Source organism: Equus quagga, chromosome 14 (assembly GCF_021613505.1).
Source record: "Equus quagga isolate Etosha38 chromosome 14, UCLA_HA_Equagga_1.0, whole genome shotgun sequence".
NCBI classification, from domain to species: Eukaryota; Metazoa; Chordata; class Mammalia; order Perissodactyla; family Equidae; genus Equus; species Equus quagga.
In genome coordinates, this window is record NC_060280.1 from 87,848,709 (window position 1) to 87,864,475 (window position 15,767).

Consider the following 15,767-nt stretch of genomic DNA (forward strand, 5'->3'; position numbering starts at 1 on the left):
CAGACACAGAATCAGACGCCCAGAAGCTGTACAATTACAGGTGCCCATGTAACTACTGACACACAAGAACCCACACACACCAATTCCCAGACTGGCCTGGCTCACACTGACACACACACAGGGACCACCCCTGAACCACACTCACACAGCCACACATACAGCTAGACACCTTTGCTCGAGTTTTGAGATACTACAAAAACGCATGAAAAAACCCCAACTGTCACCCCACATCACAGTTACACACACACCGCGGCCACAGGACACAATCATGAACACACACCCAGCCTCACAGGACCGTCAGCCCTCAGCAAGGGGGTCCAAGGTGTCAAACTAGATTCCATGCCGTCCCAGGGAGGGAGGCGGAGCGAGGTGTTAGGGTGAATCCCCCATAATAATAATAGCAAACATTTGTATGGCTGTTCTGCGTAGATTAACTTAACTAAACCTCAAAAAACCCCATGAGGTTATTATAATTGGCCTATTTCGGGGGCGAGACAATCAAGGTACAGATGGGTTAAGCACCAGCCCAGAATCACGAAGCTAGATTAGCAGAGCCTGTCTCCTTCGCTAATGTCAACGCCATATCCTCAGCGCATTTAGCACACAGTAAGCGCCCAATAAATGTTTGTTGAACAAATGAAGGAATCCCGTCACTCCTACCTTTAATACTTCATTCCATTTCAGGCGGAAAAACTGGGGCCGCCAGCTGTATTCACGGACCCCCCACATGCAGCCTCCCAGCCGGGAACGGTCCTGCGGCTCCATCCGGGGCCAGACTACTCAATTCCCAGGTCAGGGGTGGGGCTTTGCCTCATTAGGGGCGGGGCCTAGCTCGTTATGAGGAGGGACCAAGGCCTTTCCTCCTTCCTATTGGTCCTTCTCCCTATGGGGGGGGTACCCCTCTAAAGCGGCGCTCGCGATTGGCTAGCTCCCTGGTGGCCCGTGACCCGGAAGTTCTTCGGGCAAAATGGCGGCGCCCAGCGGTAAGACAGAACCAGTCCGGAGTCCGCGGACGGCCGTTTGAGTAGGTAGGTCGCGTGTCGGGAGGCGAGCGGGAACCGCTGGGTCCTGGGGCGGCCCATTTTGGGCTGGCAGGGCGGGAGGGTGGCCCCAGAGGGACCCGGCTGCAGGGTCAGGGCACGGTGACCTTTGGGAGTGCAGGGCGGGGACGTGCAGGGAAAGGCCGCCCTCCGGGTACCCGCCTTCTGACGTCCCTCATCTCCCGCTGTGCAGATGAAACAGCTGAGGCTCAGAGAGTTTAAGGCCTTGTCCTGAGGCCACGCTGCAAGAGGGCTTCTAGGCGGGAGTTCGAACCCGCGTCTGCCTGTTTTCCTAAGGGACCCGGAATCCCGGCAGCCAGCCTCAGGGCTGCTGTTAGGTACACCCTGCCTGGGGGTTGCGATTTATAGAAGTTTTTTAGAAATTTCGTTCTTCTTCCTATTCAGCTGATACCAGGCACTGTCCCGGGTGCTGGAGACACAGCAATGAGGAAGACAGACAAAAATCCCCATTTCCTGGGGGAGCCAGACATTGAACAAATCAGAAATAAATGAAACAGGTGATTTCAGCTACTAGGAATTGCTAAAAATGCATTCATCAGGGTGATGGGGGCTGTAGATTGGGAGTGGGGCGGTGGTCAGGAAAGGCCTGTCATTTGAATAGAGACCTGAATAAACAGAGACAGCTATGGATTGATGTGGGGGGGAGAAATTTCCAGAGGGAAAGCAGGTGCAAAGTCCCTGAGGCTACAATAAACTTAGCTTGTTTAAGGAACAGTGTAGCTGGAGCTGCTGGTGTTCAGTTGAGTTTGGAGGGGGAAGCCCTGTCTGATATTAAGTGTGATAGACTATTAGTGATTTTAGGCAGAGAACGCTGAATTTAGTTTGCATTCAAACTAAACCGTGGGGAGAAGTGACTGGAGGAGGCGGGTAAGGAAAGAAGTGGGAGGCTGGGTGGGTATTCAGGAAAGAGGTCATGGACTGGATGCATTTGAAATGGATTTTGAAGTAGTCATCAGGACGAGTTGATGGATTGAATGGGGGAAGGAGGGACATCCTCTGTTTGTGACCTGAATGACGAGGAATGGTGGTGTCATTGGCTAGGATGGGGAGGAAGAGGTTTAAGTAGGGTTGTCAGTTGGGAGCAAATTCAGTTTGAGATGGCTGCGTGTACGCCCAAGTGGCAGTCAGGTCTGGAGGCTGGAGCTCAGAGCTGGCCATAAGCATTTGGGAGCCATAAGCACCCATGTTATTGCTTCTCAGACTTGCGCACACATAGGAGACACCTGGGCTCCTGGACTCTTGTTAAAATGCAAATTCTGATTCCGTAGGTCTGGATTAGGACTGAGATTTGTGTTTCTAATAAGCTCCCAGATGCTGCTGCTGATGCAGTTGGTCCCCTGGAATGCACTTTGAGTAGCAAAGGTTTCGATTAAGGTCTTAGTCTTAGCTGCACATTAGCGTCATGGTTGTGCTTTAAAGTGCTGATGCCTCGGCCCTACCTCTCGATATTCTGATTTATATGTCTGGGGTATGGCCTGGGTGTGGGGATTTTTTAAAGCTCCTCAGATGATTCTAATAGGAACAAGGTTTGAAACCATTAGAGCTGCTTATAGGACTACAGAGAAGAGAGGAACGAGTTGAATGACGCCCAGGGTAGCAGACAGACAAATCCAGAATGTGGAATTCTTTGCAGCCTTTTTACACAAAGTGTGGTCTCCAGACCAGCAGCCTCAGCCTCACTTGGAAGCTGACTACATGTGCAGAGTCTCTGACTTCCCGCCAGACCTGCTGAATCAGAATCTGCATTTTAACAAGATCCCAGCTGATTCGTCTGCACATTCATGTCTGTAGACGTCGCAGACTTTAGAGAAGGAATCAGGTCCTGCTGATTGGCTGAGAAGGTTTAAGGAGGGCCCCACCCATGCCGCATGCTTCTGAGAAATTGAGCAAAATGAGGCCTGAGAAGTACTCACTGGCTTTGGTGAATGTAGAACTCACGTGGGGCCCTTACAAGGGACGTCAGTGGAGTGGTGGGGGCAGCAGCTAAGTTGGAGAGAGTGAGGAAGGACGATAGTGTGTAGACATCTCTCAGGAGAAGCTTTGCTGTAAAGGGAGCAGAGAGTGGGGCGGAGGCTGGACGAGGACTTCAGGCCAAGAGGGGAGATGCTAGAAAAAGTTTCAATGGTGATAAGAATGATCCAGACGCTTCCCACTGATTTTATGAGGCCAGCGTTACCCTGATACCAAATCCAACAGACACCAAAACTACAGACCAGTATCTCTTATGAATATGGACACAAAATTCCTCAACAAAATACTAGCAAACCAAATTTTAGCAACATATAAAAAGGATTATACACTGTGACCAAGTGGAATTTAGCCCAGAAATGCAAGGTTACTTTAAAATCTGAAAATCAATTAATGTAATACACCACGTTCATAGAACATAGGACAGAACCCACATGACTATTTCAATAGATGCAACAAAAAGCATTTGACAAAATCTAATACCCTTTCTGATAAAAACACTTAACATCCAGTATAGAAGGGAATTTCCTCAACCTGATAAAGGGTGTCTTTGAAAAGCCCACAGCTCACATACTTCATGATGAAAGACTGGATGCTTTGCTTGGCCCCTACGATCAGGAGCAAGACAGGGATGTCTGTTCTTGCCACTTCTATTCAACACTGTACTGGAGGTTTCAGCAAGGGCAGTTGGGCAAGAAAAAGAAAGAAAAGGCATCTAGATTCGAAAAGAAGAGGTGAAACTATCTCTGCTTGCAGATCACATGATCTTATATATAGAAAATCCTAAGGAATCCAATAAAAAGCAATTAAAACTAATAAGTGAGGGGCTGGCCCAGTGGCGCAGCAGTTAAGTTCACACATTCTGCTTCGGTGGCCTGGGGTTTGTTGGTTAGGCTCCTGGGTGCGGACATGGCACTGCTCAGCAAGCCATGCTGTGGTAGGAGTCCCACATATAAAGCAGAGGAAGATGGGCATGGATGTTAGCTCAGGGCCAGTCTTCCTCAGCAAAAAGAGGAGGATTGGCAGCAGATGTTAGTTCAGGGCTAATCTTCCTCAAAAGCAAACAAACAAGCGACTAATAAGTGAGTTCAACAAGGTTGCAGCATAGAAGATCAACATATAAAAATAAATTATATTTCTAAACACTAGCAATGAATAATGTGGAAGTGAAATTAAGAAAATTATCCCATATACAATAGCTTCATAAAGAGTGAAATGCAAATAAACCTAACAAAAGAAATAAAAGACTCATACACTGAAAACTATAAAACATTGTTGAGAGAAATTAAAGAAGATCTAAATAAATGGAGCGGTATCCCATGTTCATGGATCAAAAGACTTATTATTAAGATACCAATTCCCCAAACTGATCGACAGATTCAACACAATCCCTATCAGAATCCCTCTGGCTTTTTGCAGAAATTGACAGCTGATTCTAAAATTTATATGTAATTGTGAGGGACCCAGAATAGCCAAATAATGTAAAAGAAGAACAAAGGAGGAGGACTTACACTCCCTGATTTTAAAACTTACAAAGCTACAATAATCAAAACTGTAGTACAGGTCTAAGGCTTAACATGTAGATCAATGGAATAGGATTGAGAGCCCAGAAATAAACCCTTATGTTTATGGCCAATTGATTTTCAGCAAGAATGCCAAGACAATAAAATGGGGAAAGAATAATCTTTTCACCAAATATTACTAGCACAACTAGATAGCCACATGAAGTGAACCCCTGCCTCACACCATACATGAAAATGAATTCAAAGTGAATCATAGACCTAAATGTAAGAGCTAAAACTGTAAAACTCTTAGAAGAAAACATAGGAGTAAATCTTCATGACCTTGAGCTTGGCAGTAGGTTTTTTAAAGACAACATCCAAAGCACAGCTATAAAAGAAAAACAGATAAGTTGGACTTCATTAGAGTTAAAAACTTGTGCTGCAAATGATAACAAGGAAATGAAAAGACAATGCAAAGAGTGGGAGAAAGTGTTTGTAGATCATTAGGGTCTCGTATCCAGAATATACAAAGAGGGGCTGGCCCCGTGGCCGAGTGGTTAAGTTCTCGCGCTCTGCTGCAGGCGGCCCAGTGTTTTCTTGGTTCGAATCCTGGGCGTGAACATGGCACTGCTCATCAAACCACGCTGAGGCAGCGTCCCACATGCCAGAACTAGAAGGACCCACAACTAAGAATACACAACTATGTACTGGGGGCTTTGGGGAGAAAAAGGAAAAAGATAAAGTCTTTAAAAAAAAAGGAATATACAAAGAACTCTTACAACTCGGTAATAAAAAGAGGCTAACCCAATTTTGAACATGGACAAAGGATCTAAATAGACATTTCTCCAGAAAAGATACACAGTGGCCAATAAGCACATGAAAAGATGCTCAGCATCATTAATCATTAGGGAAATGCAAATCAAAACCACAGGGAGATAGCACCTCACACTCACAAGATGTCTATAATCAAAGACAGACAATAATAAGTGTTGGCAAGGATGTGGAGAAATTGGAACCCTTACCCATTGTTGGTGGGAATGTAAAATGGTGCAGCCACTTTGGAAAGCAGTTTGGCAGTTCCTCAAAATGTTAAGCAGAGAGTTCTTGTATGTCCCAGCAACTTGACTCCTAAGTGTTTGCAGAAGGACAGTGTAACTGTGTTTATGCAAAAACTTCTACATGAGTGTTCATGGCAGCATTAGCCATAACAGTCAAAAAGTGGAAGCAGCCCAAAATGGCCATCAATCGATGAATGGATAAATGTGGTTATAGCCATACAATGGAGGGTTTTGGGGGCAATTAAAGATTTTATTTTTTTTCCTTTTTCTCCCCAAAGCCCCCCGGTATGTAGCTATATATTCTTCATTGTGGGTCCTTCTAGTTGTGGCATGTGGGATGCTGCCTCAGCGTGGTTTGAAGGATTCGAACCAATGAAACACTGGGCCACCTGCAGCGGAGCGTGAGAACTTAACCACTCGGCCACGGGGCCAGCCCCCTTGGGGGCAATTAAAAGGAATGAAGTTCTGATACATGCTACAACATGGATGAACCTTGAAAACATGCTATGTGAAAGAAACTAGTTACAAAAGAGCATGTATCATGATTCCATTTATGTGAAATACCCAGAGTAGGCAAATTTATAGAGACAGTAGATTAGTGGTTGCCTAAGGGGACATGGAGAGTGGCTGCTAATGGGTATAGGTTTTCTTTTTGGGAGTGACAAAAATGTTCTAAAATTAGATTGTAGTGGTGGATGGCACAACTCTGTGAATATGCTAAAAAAAAAAAAACATTGAATTTTACACTTTCAAAGGGTGAACTGTATGGTATGCAAATAAAGCTGTTAAAAAAAAAAAGAAAAAGAATCATCCAGGCGGCCCGGTGGCGTAGCAGTTAAGAGCGCACATTCCGCTTTGGCGGCCCGGGGTTCACCAGTTCGGATCCCAGGTGCAGACATGGCACCGCTTGTCAAGCCATGCTGTGGTAGGAGTCCCACATATAAAGTAGAGGAAGATGGGCATAGATGTTAGCTCAGGGCCAGTCTTCCTCAGCAAAAAGAGGAGGATTGGCAGCAGATGTTAGCTCAGGGCTAATCTTCCTCAAAATTAAAAAAAAAAATTATCTCAATAAAAATTACAATTAAAAATAAAAAGAATCATCTGGTCACCTGTATCCTGTAGGGAAGGGGCCACTGCAGGAGCAAATCCCTCGAGATAGTGAAGGGTTTGGCCCAGTGGAACAGAGACCCTTGACTAACAGTCGACTAAGCCCCATCTCGTGGATGAGGAAACCAGTGGCGCTGGCAGGTGAGCCACGCCGTCTGGAATTTGGCCTCTGCCCAAGAGAGGGGGCTCGTCTCTGTTGGCAGGTGGGACGCCAGGCTGATGCTGTCTCTTCTCTCTTGGCCAGGCGGTTGTCCGACAAGCAGAGGCATGAGCTGGGCCCAAGCCAGCCTCCTGGCCCGGGGCCTGTGCCGGGGCTGGGGAGGCATCTGCGGGGCCGCCCTCACCGGAGCCCCCTTCTCTCAGGTAACCACCAGCAGAACAGTCATCGGGGTGGAGGGAGGCGGGCAGGCCCTGGATGTGCTCCCAGCCCCTCCAGATTCTACCTGGTGGAGCCAGCTCCTGGTCTGGCTGGCCAGTCTGCTCTGAGGGCCCACTGAACGTGCCTCATTCATTTTAAGAAGTGCCGGTGCCCCTGTGGGTGAGGGGGTTGAATTTGAAAATAAGGATGTATGCGCTAATGGATCTGGGTGGGGAACGTGGGCAACTCCTACATTCACTGTAAAGATGGGGGCAGAAAATGGAACTTCCATCCCTTACCCGAAGTGGCCAGGGGGCCCAAGCCCGTCAGCGGCCGTGGATACCAAGGACGCTGATGGTGGCGATGACCATTCCTTATTGAGTACTTTCTCTGTGCCAGGCCTATGTAATGCATTTCATTTACATTATCTCCTTTGTGGTGTCTCCCCTTCCATGGGGAGAGCTTCTGGATTTTTTCCCAATGCACCTGCCACCTATAGTATTAGCTGCCTACAATTTCACTTAAAATGAACCCCACCTTTTTTTTAAAAAAAACATCACGTTCTCTAAGCTGGACATTGGGGTGGCTCTTGCAGGCAGCAGAGCAGAGGGACTGAGGGCAAGAATTCTGATCTCAGCTCTGCTGGTTTGTAGCTGTGTGACACCAGGCATCCCACTTTCCCTCTCTGGACCTCAGTCTCCTCATCTGTAAAATGGGCACACTAAGAGCACTCCCTCAATGGGCAGCTGGAAAGATGAAATGAGACTCATACTCAAAATGCCCAACAATGCCTGAAACATGAGAATATTCGGTAAATATTAGCTTTTATTAACTATATAGTTTTAAAGATAACTCATCTATGACCATTCTAATTTAAAAATTCAGTTTAAATTAAAATAAGAAATTTGTTTGTATACCATCTAGAGCAGGCAATGAAAAGGTCGGCAAACCTTTTCATAACGGGTCAGATAGTAAATATTTTTGGCTTTGCAAGCCACACGATCTCCTGCCACAACTTCCCCACTCTGCCACTGTGGCACACAGCAGCCCCTGGCCAGACAATGAGTGAGCATGGCTGTGTTCCAATAAAACTTTATTGACAAATGCAGGCAGCTGGGTTTGCCCCAAGGGCTGGGCTTTGCTAACTTCTGTTCTAGAGAGATCTGGCCTGCTCCCAGCAGCCCACTCTGCGGAACAAGATCTCCTTGACCCAAGGGAGATGCCGTCAGAGCAGATGGGGAAACTGAGGCCTGAGCAGTAAAGTGGGATGTGGGCATCACCTGGTGGAGGCCAGTCAAGCCAAGATTCCTGCTGACCCCAAAATCTGCATTTTCCTTTTTTAACTGAGTTTTTGAAATTTATCCTTTTTTTGGTGGGGGGGGTTGGCCTTGAGCCAATCTTCCTATTTTGTATGTCAGATGCTGCCACAGCATGGCTTGATGAGCGGTGTGTAGGTCCACACCCGGCATCCAAACTGGTGATCCCTGGGCCGCCAAAGCAGAGTGCATGAGCTTAACCACTGCACCAGTGGGCTGGTCCCTTTTTAAAATTTTTAAAATTTTATTTATTTATTTGCTGAGGAAGATTCACCCTGAGCTAATATCCATGCCAGTCTTCCTCTACTTTTTAGTTTGTGGCCCACCAGCACAGCATGGCTGCTAACAGAACAGTATCGGTTCGTGCCCAGGAACCGAACTCGGGCCACTGAAGCAGAGTGCATGAACTTTAACCACTAGGCTACCAGGGCTGGCCCTGGAAATGTATCTTTTGAATAGGTAATACAATTAGTTCCACTGGGCCTTACAGTTCAAAATTCCAAGCTACACCATGACAAGGGTCTGTCCCTCTCTTGCTGGGCCACCAGTTAGCACCCTCTCTAGAGGCAAGAGATATTACCTGCTTCTTGTATTTCCTCCCGGAGATATTTCACAGAAGCAAAAAATACAGTCAGTTCCCATTATTCGCAGCAATTGCATGCTATAAAGTCACCACATCCACTGAATTAGCAAATATGGAACCACTGCTCCCGCGGGGAATATGGGGTAGGGTTCCTGGGAGCCCCTGGTCACAGCTTCTCATCCACCCGTCAGCATAACCTTGTTGTATGTGTGTTTCTGTTTAAAGACATCTTATTTAAAGTATATGGTTGACTCTAACATGGAACTCACGGCCAACAGCACTGTCACGCATGCCTGAACGAGGCATTTCTACCACGCGTAGTTTCTGTGAGCAATGGCAGAGCCTTCTTGCACGCAGGAACACACTAGACAGCCGGCCGCACTCCGCTGGGGTCCGTTTCAACAGCTGATCACCAACAAAAAGATGCGAAAAATGTGCACTAAATTAACCTCTGAAAGGAGGCTCGTTGACAGTATGAGAGATGACACAAGAAGGCAGGACGTCACCTTGTTCCATCTCAGCTGGAACGTAGGTGTTGGGGGCACCACACCGCGTGTGTCCGCGAATGAGCGGGAAAGCCCCGGGAGTAGTGACTTGGGGATTGCAAATACATTTTATCGAGTAGGCAAATTTGCAAATACAGAATCCACAAATAATGAGGATCCACTGCATAGAAGTTGGGTTGGTTTTTTTTGTTTGTTTACACAAATGGGAACCTACTCTACACACTGTTTCACACCTTGCTTTTCTTTGTTTAATAATATACCCTGGAGCTCATTCCGGGTGACACGAGACCTTCTCAGGGGGTCTTACAGCTGCAGATGCTCCCTGTCCAGGTTCACGGCCATTTGCTTAATTATTTCCCTGCTGATGCACATTTGGGCTGCTTCCATGGATGCAGCGGATGCAGGAAAGTCATTTGGCGCAGGTGTGTTTATGGCTGTCGGATTTAAATGCCAGATGCAGGACTGCTGCCTCAGAGGATGCGTGAATGTTGCCGAATTGCCTCCGTGGGGAGGTTACCACTGTCTTCCCACACTTTGTAACGGTGTCTGATCTTGGGATTGTAACCACACTGCCGCATTTCCTCGGAGGCCCGTCCGGATGCCCGTTGGCGCCTTGCCCAGGGAGGAGCTAGCCGGCAGTCCCCGGGGGCACCAGGACGTGCCAGGTTCCAGCAGCGGCTCTCCGTCCCCAGGTCCCCCCGCAGGCCCCGCGGGGCCTCCACTGCAGCACAGCCGCCCACCACTCCGACTCATCCCTGGTCCCACGCCCACCGGAGCCCCCGCGGAGGCCCGCCAAGGCCCTGGCGCTCCACGAGGAGCTATTCAGGCAGGCGCCGGATGGCGCGCGGGACAAGGCGAGCTTCGTGCAGGCCGTACAGAAGTTCGGGCAGCACAACGTGCACAGGCGGGGCCACGTGGACTTCATCTACCTAGCCCTGCGCAAGATGCGGGAGTACGGTGTCGAGCGCGACCTGGCCGTCTACAACCTGCTGCTCGACGTCTTCCCCAAGGAGGTCTTCCGGCCTCGCAGCGTCCTCCACAGCATCTTCATCCACTACCCTCGGCAGCAGGAGTGCGGGATCGCCGTCCTGGAGCAGATGGAGAACCACGGTGAGGCCAGGGGGCCGGTGGGGGTGGGGGTGGGGCTGGGGGCGCCGCCTTGCTCGCGGGGGCTCCCGCCCTCCCGTTGCTGCACAGCTCTTCTCTGTCTCGCTCTCTCCCTCTCTTTCTCTCAGTCTCTCTTTCTGTCTCTCATCTCTCTTCTCCCTCTGACTTTTCCTTTAAATTCTCTCAGATTCCGCTCTCCCTCCCTGTCATCAGTTCCCTGATCACCCCTTGCTCCCGGCCCCTCTGCTGCTCTGTGTGTCCCGTCTTCCCTTCCCTCTCGGTTCCACCCTGAGGCTCTGCCTGCGCCCCCGGCACAGGGGTGATGCCCAACAAGGAGACGGAGTTCCTGCTGCTTCAAATATTTGGACGCAAAAGCTACCCCATGCTCAAGTTCGTGCGCATGAAACTGTGGTTCTCCCGCTTCAAGAACATCAACCCCTTCCCCGTGCCCCGGGACCTGCCGCAGGACCCCGTGGAGCTCGCCAGGCTGGGCCTGCGGCACATGGAGCCTGACCTCAGCGCCAGGGTCACCATCTACCAGGTATCCACCCCAGCCACACCGCCGGCTGCCGCCGGGGCTGGGCCCCCCGTCACTACCCCGAGTGATTACCGTGACACAGGCCGTGTGCCCAGGCTGAGCCCTCCTTGCCACAGCTTGACCTCTGACCTCTGCTCCTACCCCTTTTCCACACTCTTCCTTTCTGTTCCTTGAGCATTCCGTGCCAGGTCCCTCCTCAGGCCTTGGCACTGGCTGTTCCCTCTGCCAGGAACACCCTTCCCTGGGGATTTCTTGCTCTTCGGGTCTCAGCTCCACTGTCCCTTCCTCAGGATCCCCTTCCTGACCACCCTGGCTGAGGCACCACCCCGTCCCTGTGCTGAGCTTGGTTGCTCATTCACTGTGACTCAGTTTCCCCTGTGTCCCCCAAGGCCCAGCAAGGGTGTGGCACAAGGCTGACACTCAGCATTTGTTTGTTGAATGACTGAATGAAATATTCCAGACTGGCTCCCCCAGTTCCATGTCCTTGGGGCCCCACTCATGCCCGGCCACATAGGACATCCAAAGAGAACCCCTCGCAGCACTGTCATCTGGTCCTGGAGGCTGACCCCCGATGACACGGTTTCTCTCAGAGCTGCTGCTTCTGAGATGGAGAAGCCCTGGGGGCTGTGGGACCCCAGAAGGGGCAGGGGGCAGGGAGAGCTTCCTGGAGGAGGTGAGGGGGAACTGGGCTCAGGCAGGACAGGAGAGGCGAGGAGCATTCCAGGCCGAGGGAGCAGTGTAGGCCAGGGCCCGGAGCCACTGAGGATACAGAAAGGCCCCCTGTGGCCGGTGCCGGGCGTCGGGGTCGGGGAGAAGAGGCATGGAGGGCACGGGCTTAAAGGACTTGGTTTTGAACCTGGTTGGGGAGAGAGCCACGGGGAGGGTTTAAGAGTGGGAGTCTTGCTTCTGGAAGGATTTGCGATTTTGAAAGCGCCCCCTGGCGGCCGTGTGGATGGTGTTGGATGGGAGGGTGCAGAGGACTGAGGCAAATCAGAGTGAGGATACCTCTTCGCCTATTTTCACAAAAATAAAGAAGGCACAGATAAATCAGAGACGGGTAGAAACGATTATCTCTGGGCAGGTGGAGGAGATGGGTAGACAGAACAGGGACGGAAGAGAGACATCTATTTGATATGGGCTGGCTTTTAAAAGATGTGAATGTTTAGGGTACTAAAAAAAAATAAAATCAACAAAGAGGGGATGGGGCTGGCCCCATGGCCAAGTGGTTAAGTTCACACGCTCTGCTGCAGGCGGCCCAGTGTTTCGTTGGTTCGAATCCTGGGTGTGGACATGGCACTGCTCATCAAACCACGCTGAGGCAGCGTCCCACATGCCAGAACTAGAAGGACCCACAACAAAGAATATACAATTATGTACTGGGGGGCTTTGGGGAGAAAAAGGAAAAAAATAAAATCTTAAAAAAAAAAAGAGGGGAAAATCCTACGAAAACTGAAACCAAAAGAAAACAAATGGATGTGGATAATATTTAACTGACAACATAACCAGTGAGAGAAAAACGTTATTCTGAGTCACTGTCAATCAACTGCCCATCCTTAGTGGCAGGTATTTGAAGAACAAACAAGGTCTGCAGAGAAATCCTGAACTTAACCCCACGTGTTATGGTTAGTAGTAATATCGACACTATTTATGTATATTGATGGATAAGTCAAATAAGTAAATGTATTGCTGCTGACAGGAACCAAGATTTTTAGCGTGAGGGAAAAAGATAATTAATATACTATCAAAATGTTTAGAAAACTCCATAGTGTTGCAATGAAAAATCAACATAAATACCTTGTCCAGTAAAAGGGCCCAGGAGCAAAACATACACTTCCCCTCCCCCCCCAAAATACTTCTTTTCCTTTTTTTTTTGCTGAGGAAGATTTGCCCTGAGCTAACATCTGTTGCTAATCTTCCTCTTTTTGTATGTGAGCCACCACCACAGCATGGCCACTGACAGATGAGTTGTGTAGGTCCACACCCGGGAACTGAACGCAGGCTGCCAAAGCAGAGAGCACTGAACTTAACTACTAGGTCACCAGGACTGGCCCCAAATATATACTTTTATAAAGGTTTCTCCAATGGCAGAGCATTATCCACTTGCCTTTTGTTGTGGCTGGGAGCCCATTCTATGTCCATATCCATTGATCCGCCTCAATTGTTTTTGACTTGAAAACATGGATGCTATGTGTTTCAATAATTGTCCAATCCCAGACTTTTCGGTCAAAGAGTATGTGCATTTAACAAAAAAAATTCATTTAGGTTTTTGAACCAAGTTCAGAGTGTAAAATCAAAAAGATACACAAGGGTGTCCCTTCCCCCCGGTTCTCCACAGAGGCACACGCTGAGATTTGCTTCTTGTCACTCCTTCTTGGAATATTCTGGGCGTGTGAATTCTTTTTTTTTTTTGCTAGGAAAGATTGGCCCTGAACTCACATCTGTTGCCAATCTTCCTCTTGTTTTTTTTCCCTCTCCAAAGCCCCAGTACATAGCTGTATATTCTTGTTGTTAGTTCTTCTATGTGAGCCACCACCACAGCATGGCTACTGACAGGCAAGTGGTTTGGTTCCGTGCCTGGGAACCACACCCAGGCTGCCAAAGCGGAGCTTGATGAACTTTAACCACTAGGCCATCAGGGCTGGCTCCGTGTGAGCATCTTCAATGCTGGCACCTATTGCTGAATCGGATAGAAGTGAGGAGGGGTGGACTGGAGTGACATGTAGGAGGCCCAGGAGATGGGCCCAAGAGGCGCTCTGACTTTGCTAGGATCTCCCTCCCCCATTTCTCCCCACTCGGCTCCTCTGTAGGGACTGGGGGCCAGAAGCTTCCACCCTGCTCTTCCTTGCAGATGCCTTCGTCCAAAGACTCGACAGGTGTGGCAGACCCCGCTGAGCCGCACATCGTAGGTAAGGCCCTGTGCAGGGGTTCTGCTGGGTGGGCTCCCTGGGCCTCTGGGCAGAGCCTCTCAGCCAGGGCCCCCGGGTATGTGTGTCTCCACACCAGGAATCCAGAGTCCCGATCAGCAGGCCGCCCTGGCCCGCCACAACCCAGCCCGGCCTATCTTCGTCGAGGGCCCCTTCTCCCTGTGGCTTCGCGACAAATGTGTCTATTACCACATCCTCCGAGCTGACTTGCTGCCCCCCGAGGAGAGGGTGAGAGCCCAACGCGAGTTGGGGGGGGGGGGGGGTGGTTGGCACCGCCCCGAGGGGTCATGGGAGGGCTCAGAGGTGCAGGATGGGGAAAGGGGACAGTTCCTGTGGGGGCAGGGAGGCAGCAGGTGGCTGCCAGCTCCTGGGCCTGAGACTCTGCCCAAACCCCCCTCCCGGGGTAGGAAGTGGAGGAGACCCCGGAGGAGTGGAACCTCTATTACCCGATGCAGCTGGACCTGGACTATGGGAGGAGCGGCTGGGATGACTATGAGTTTGACATCGATGAAGGTAGAACTGGGATGGGCAGGACTCCAAACACCGCACAGGAAGAGGTGCGGCCTCTGGGGTCCAGGGGTGGGGCCCAGGTACTCACACACCCACCCTTCACATGCCCCAGGGGCTCCAGGCCTGTCAGCCCTGTCATTTCCTCCTTCATACATTTATGGAGCGCCTCTGTGCTGGCCACTGGGTGTGACCAGGACAGGCCCTGTTCCTGCCCTTGGGCAGTTGGGGCCAATAGGGGACCAGGCAAGTAACATTCTTGGGGCCTCAGGGGAGGAGCAACAACCCAGCCTCAGATGGGGGTCAGGAATCTTGAAGAACCAGGCAACATCACTCAGGCGAAGTGTGGGGCCGGCAGTCTGGGGAGAGGGCTATCTTAAAGTCCCCGCCCGTGGCCTCCAAGGGGTGTGGGGAATGGGGGCGCTGCTCCAGCCCCCACTGCACAAACTGAGGGCCGTCTCTGCCAACAGTGGAGGAAGGCCCAGTCTTCGCCATATGCATGGCGGGTGCCCACGACCAGGCCACACTGGCCAAGTGGATCCAGGGCCTGCAGGAGACCAACCCAGCCCTGGCCGAGATCCCCGTGGTCTTCCGTCTGGCAGGGTCCACCGGGGAGCTCCTGGCGCCCTCCTCAGGGCTGGAGGAGCCGTCCCCGCCACCACCCGAGGGCCAGGAAGACGAAGAAGACAGTCAGCAGCAGCGACAGCAGCAGGGCCAGAGCTGAGCCTGAGCTGTCGCAGGGGCACGGGCTGCGGACTGGTGTGAAAGCATGAGATGACCTTTGAGTGTACAGCAAATAAAAGTTTTCGGGCTCGGGGCTGCCTCCCCTCCTCTCTGCAGTGTGGCCTCCCTGCCCTTTAGTGCCTGTAGCACTCCAGCATCCAGGACCGGTGGGTGGGACCCGGGCCTTCCCTCGGCCTCCACCTGACAACTCCCGCCCTTCCCTTATTCCCAGGGTGCTTTCAGGATAAAGGCGTGGAGGGAGAAGTCCCTGCGTGGTCCCCACGATCTGCAGGCTCTTCGGGCTCCTTCTTCCCGGCCCTGGCCTCAAACCTTCAGGCCCTCCCTCCGTCTCTGCGAAGTTAGAAAGTTTAAAGAGACAAAAGGAGTAAGAGGAGCGTGGGTTGTTGCACGCGCTTTTGCGCGCATGCGCAGCCTTCGCGCTCAGTCCCCTTTTGGCGCCGCGGGGCAGTGAGAGTCCATGAGAAATTTCCCGGCGGCGCGTAACATGC

The 15,767-nt window shown here is 50.7% G+C and overlaps 1 protein-coding gene across 4 annotated transcripts; it reads left to right on the forward strand.

Moving 5' to 3' along the window:
• Positions 1-941: 941 nt before the first annotated feature.
• Positions 942-15,630, forward strand: ECSIT (ECSIT signaling integrator). Of its 4 annotated transcripts, XM_046637559.1 has the most exons (9): positions 985-1,028; positions 1,446-1,558; positions 6,941-7,059; positions 10,152-10,569; positions 10,884-11,107; positions 13,953-14,010; positions 14,108-14,256; positions 14,436-14,541; positions 15,006-15,365. In XM_046637559.1, exons 3-9 carry the CDS (start codon positions 6,964-6,966, stop codon positions 15,257-15,259), a joined length of 1,305 nt encoding a protein of 434 aa, XP_046493515.1. In that variant the 5' UTR covers positions 985-1,028; positions 1,446-1,558; positions 6,941-6,963; the 3' UTR covers positions 15,260-15,365. The 4 variants fall into 4 exon arrangements, with proteins under 4 accessions (XP_046493514.1, XP_046493515.1, XP_046493516.1 ...); XM_046637558.1 differs by lacking the exon at positions 1,446-1,558 and having other exon boundaries at positions 942-1,028; XM_046637560.1 differs by lacking the exons at positions 985-1,028; positions 1,446-1,558; positions 15,006-15,365 and adding exons at positions 6,736-6,837; positions 15,491-15,630.
• The last annotated feature ends 137 nt before the right edge of the window (positions 15,631-15,767 follow it).

Bases quoted from the DNA above. Each gene is read 5' to 3' on its own strand.
- ECSIT (XM_046637557.1), top strand. From the start codon at position 6,813: ATGAGGAAACCAGTGGCGCTGGCAG. The intron at 6,838-6,940 runs GTGAGCCACGCC...TCTCTTGGCCAG, and splicing joins GAAACCAGTGGCGCTGGCAG to GCGGTTGTCCGACAAGCAGA. The intron at 10,570-10,883 runs GTGAGGCCAGGG...CCCCCGGCACAG, and splicing joins GGAGCAGATGGAGAACCACG to GGGTGATGCCCAACAAGGAG.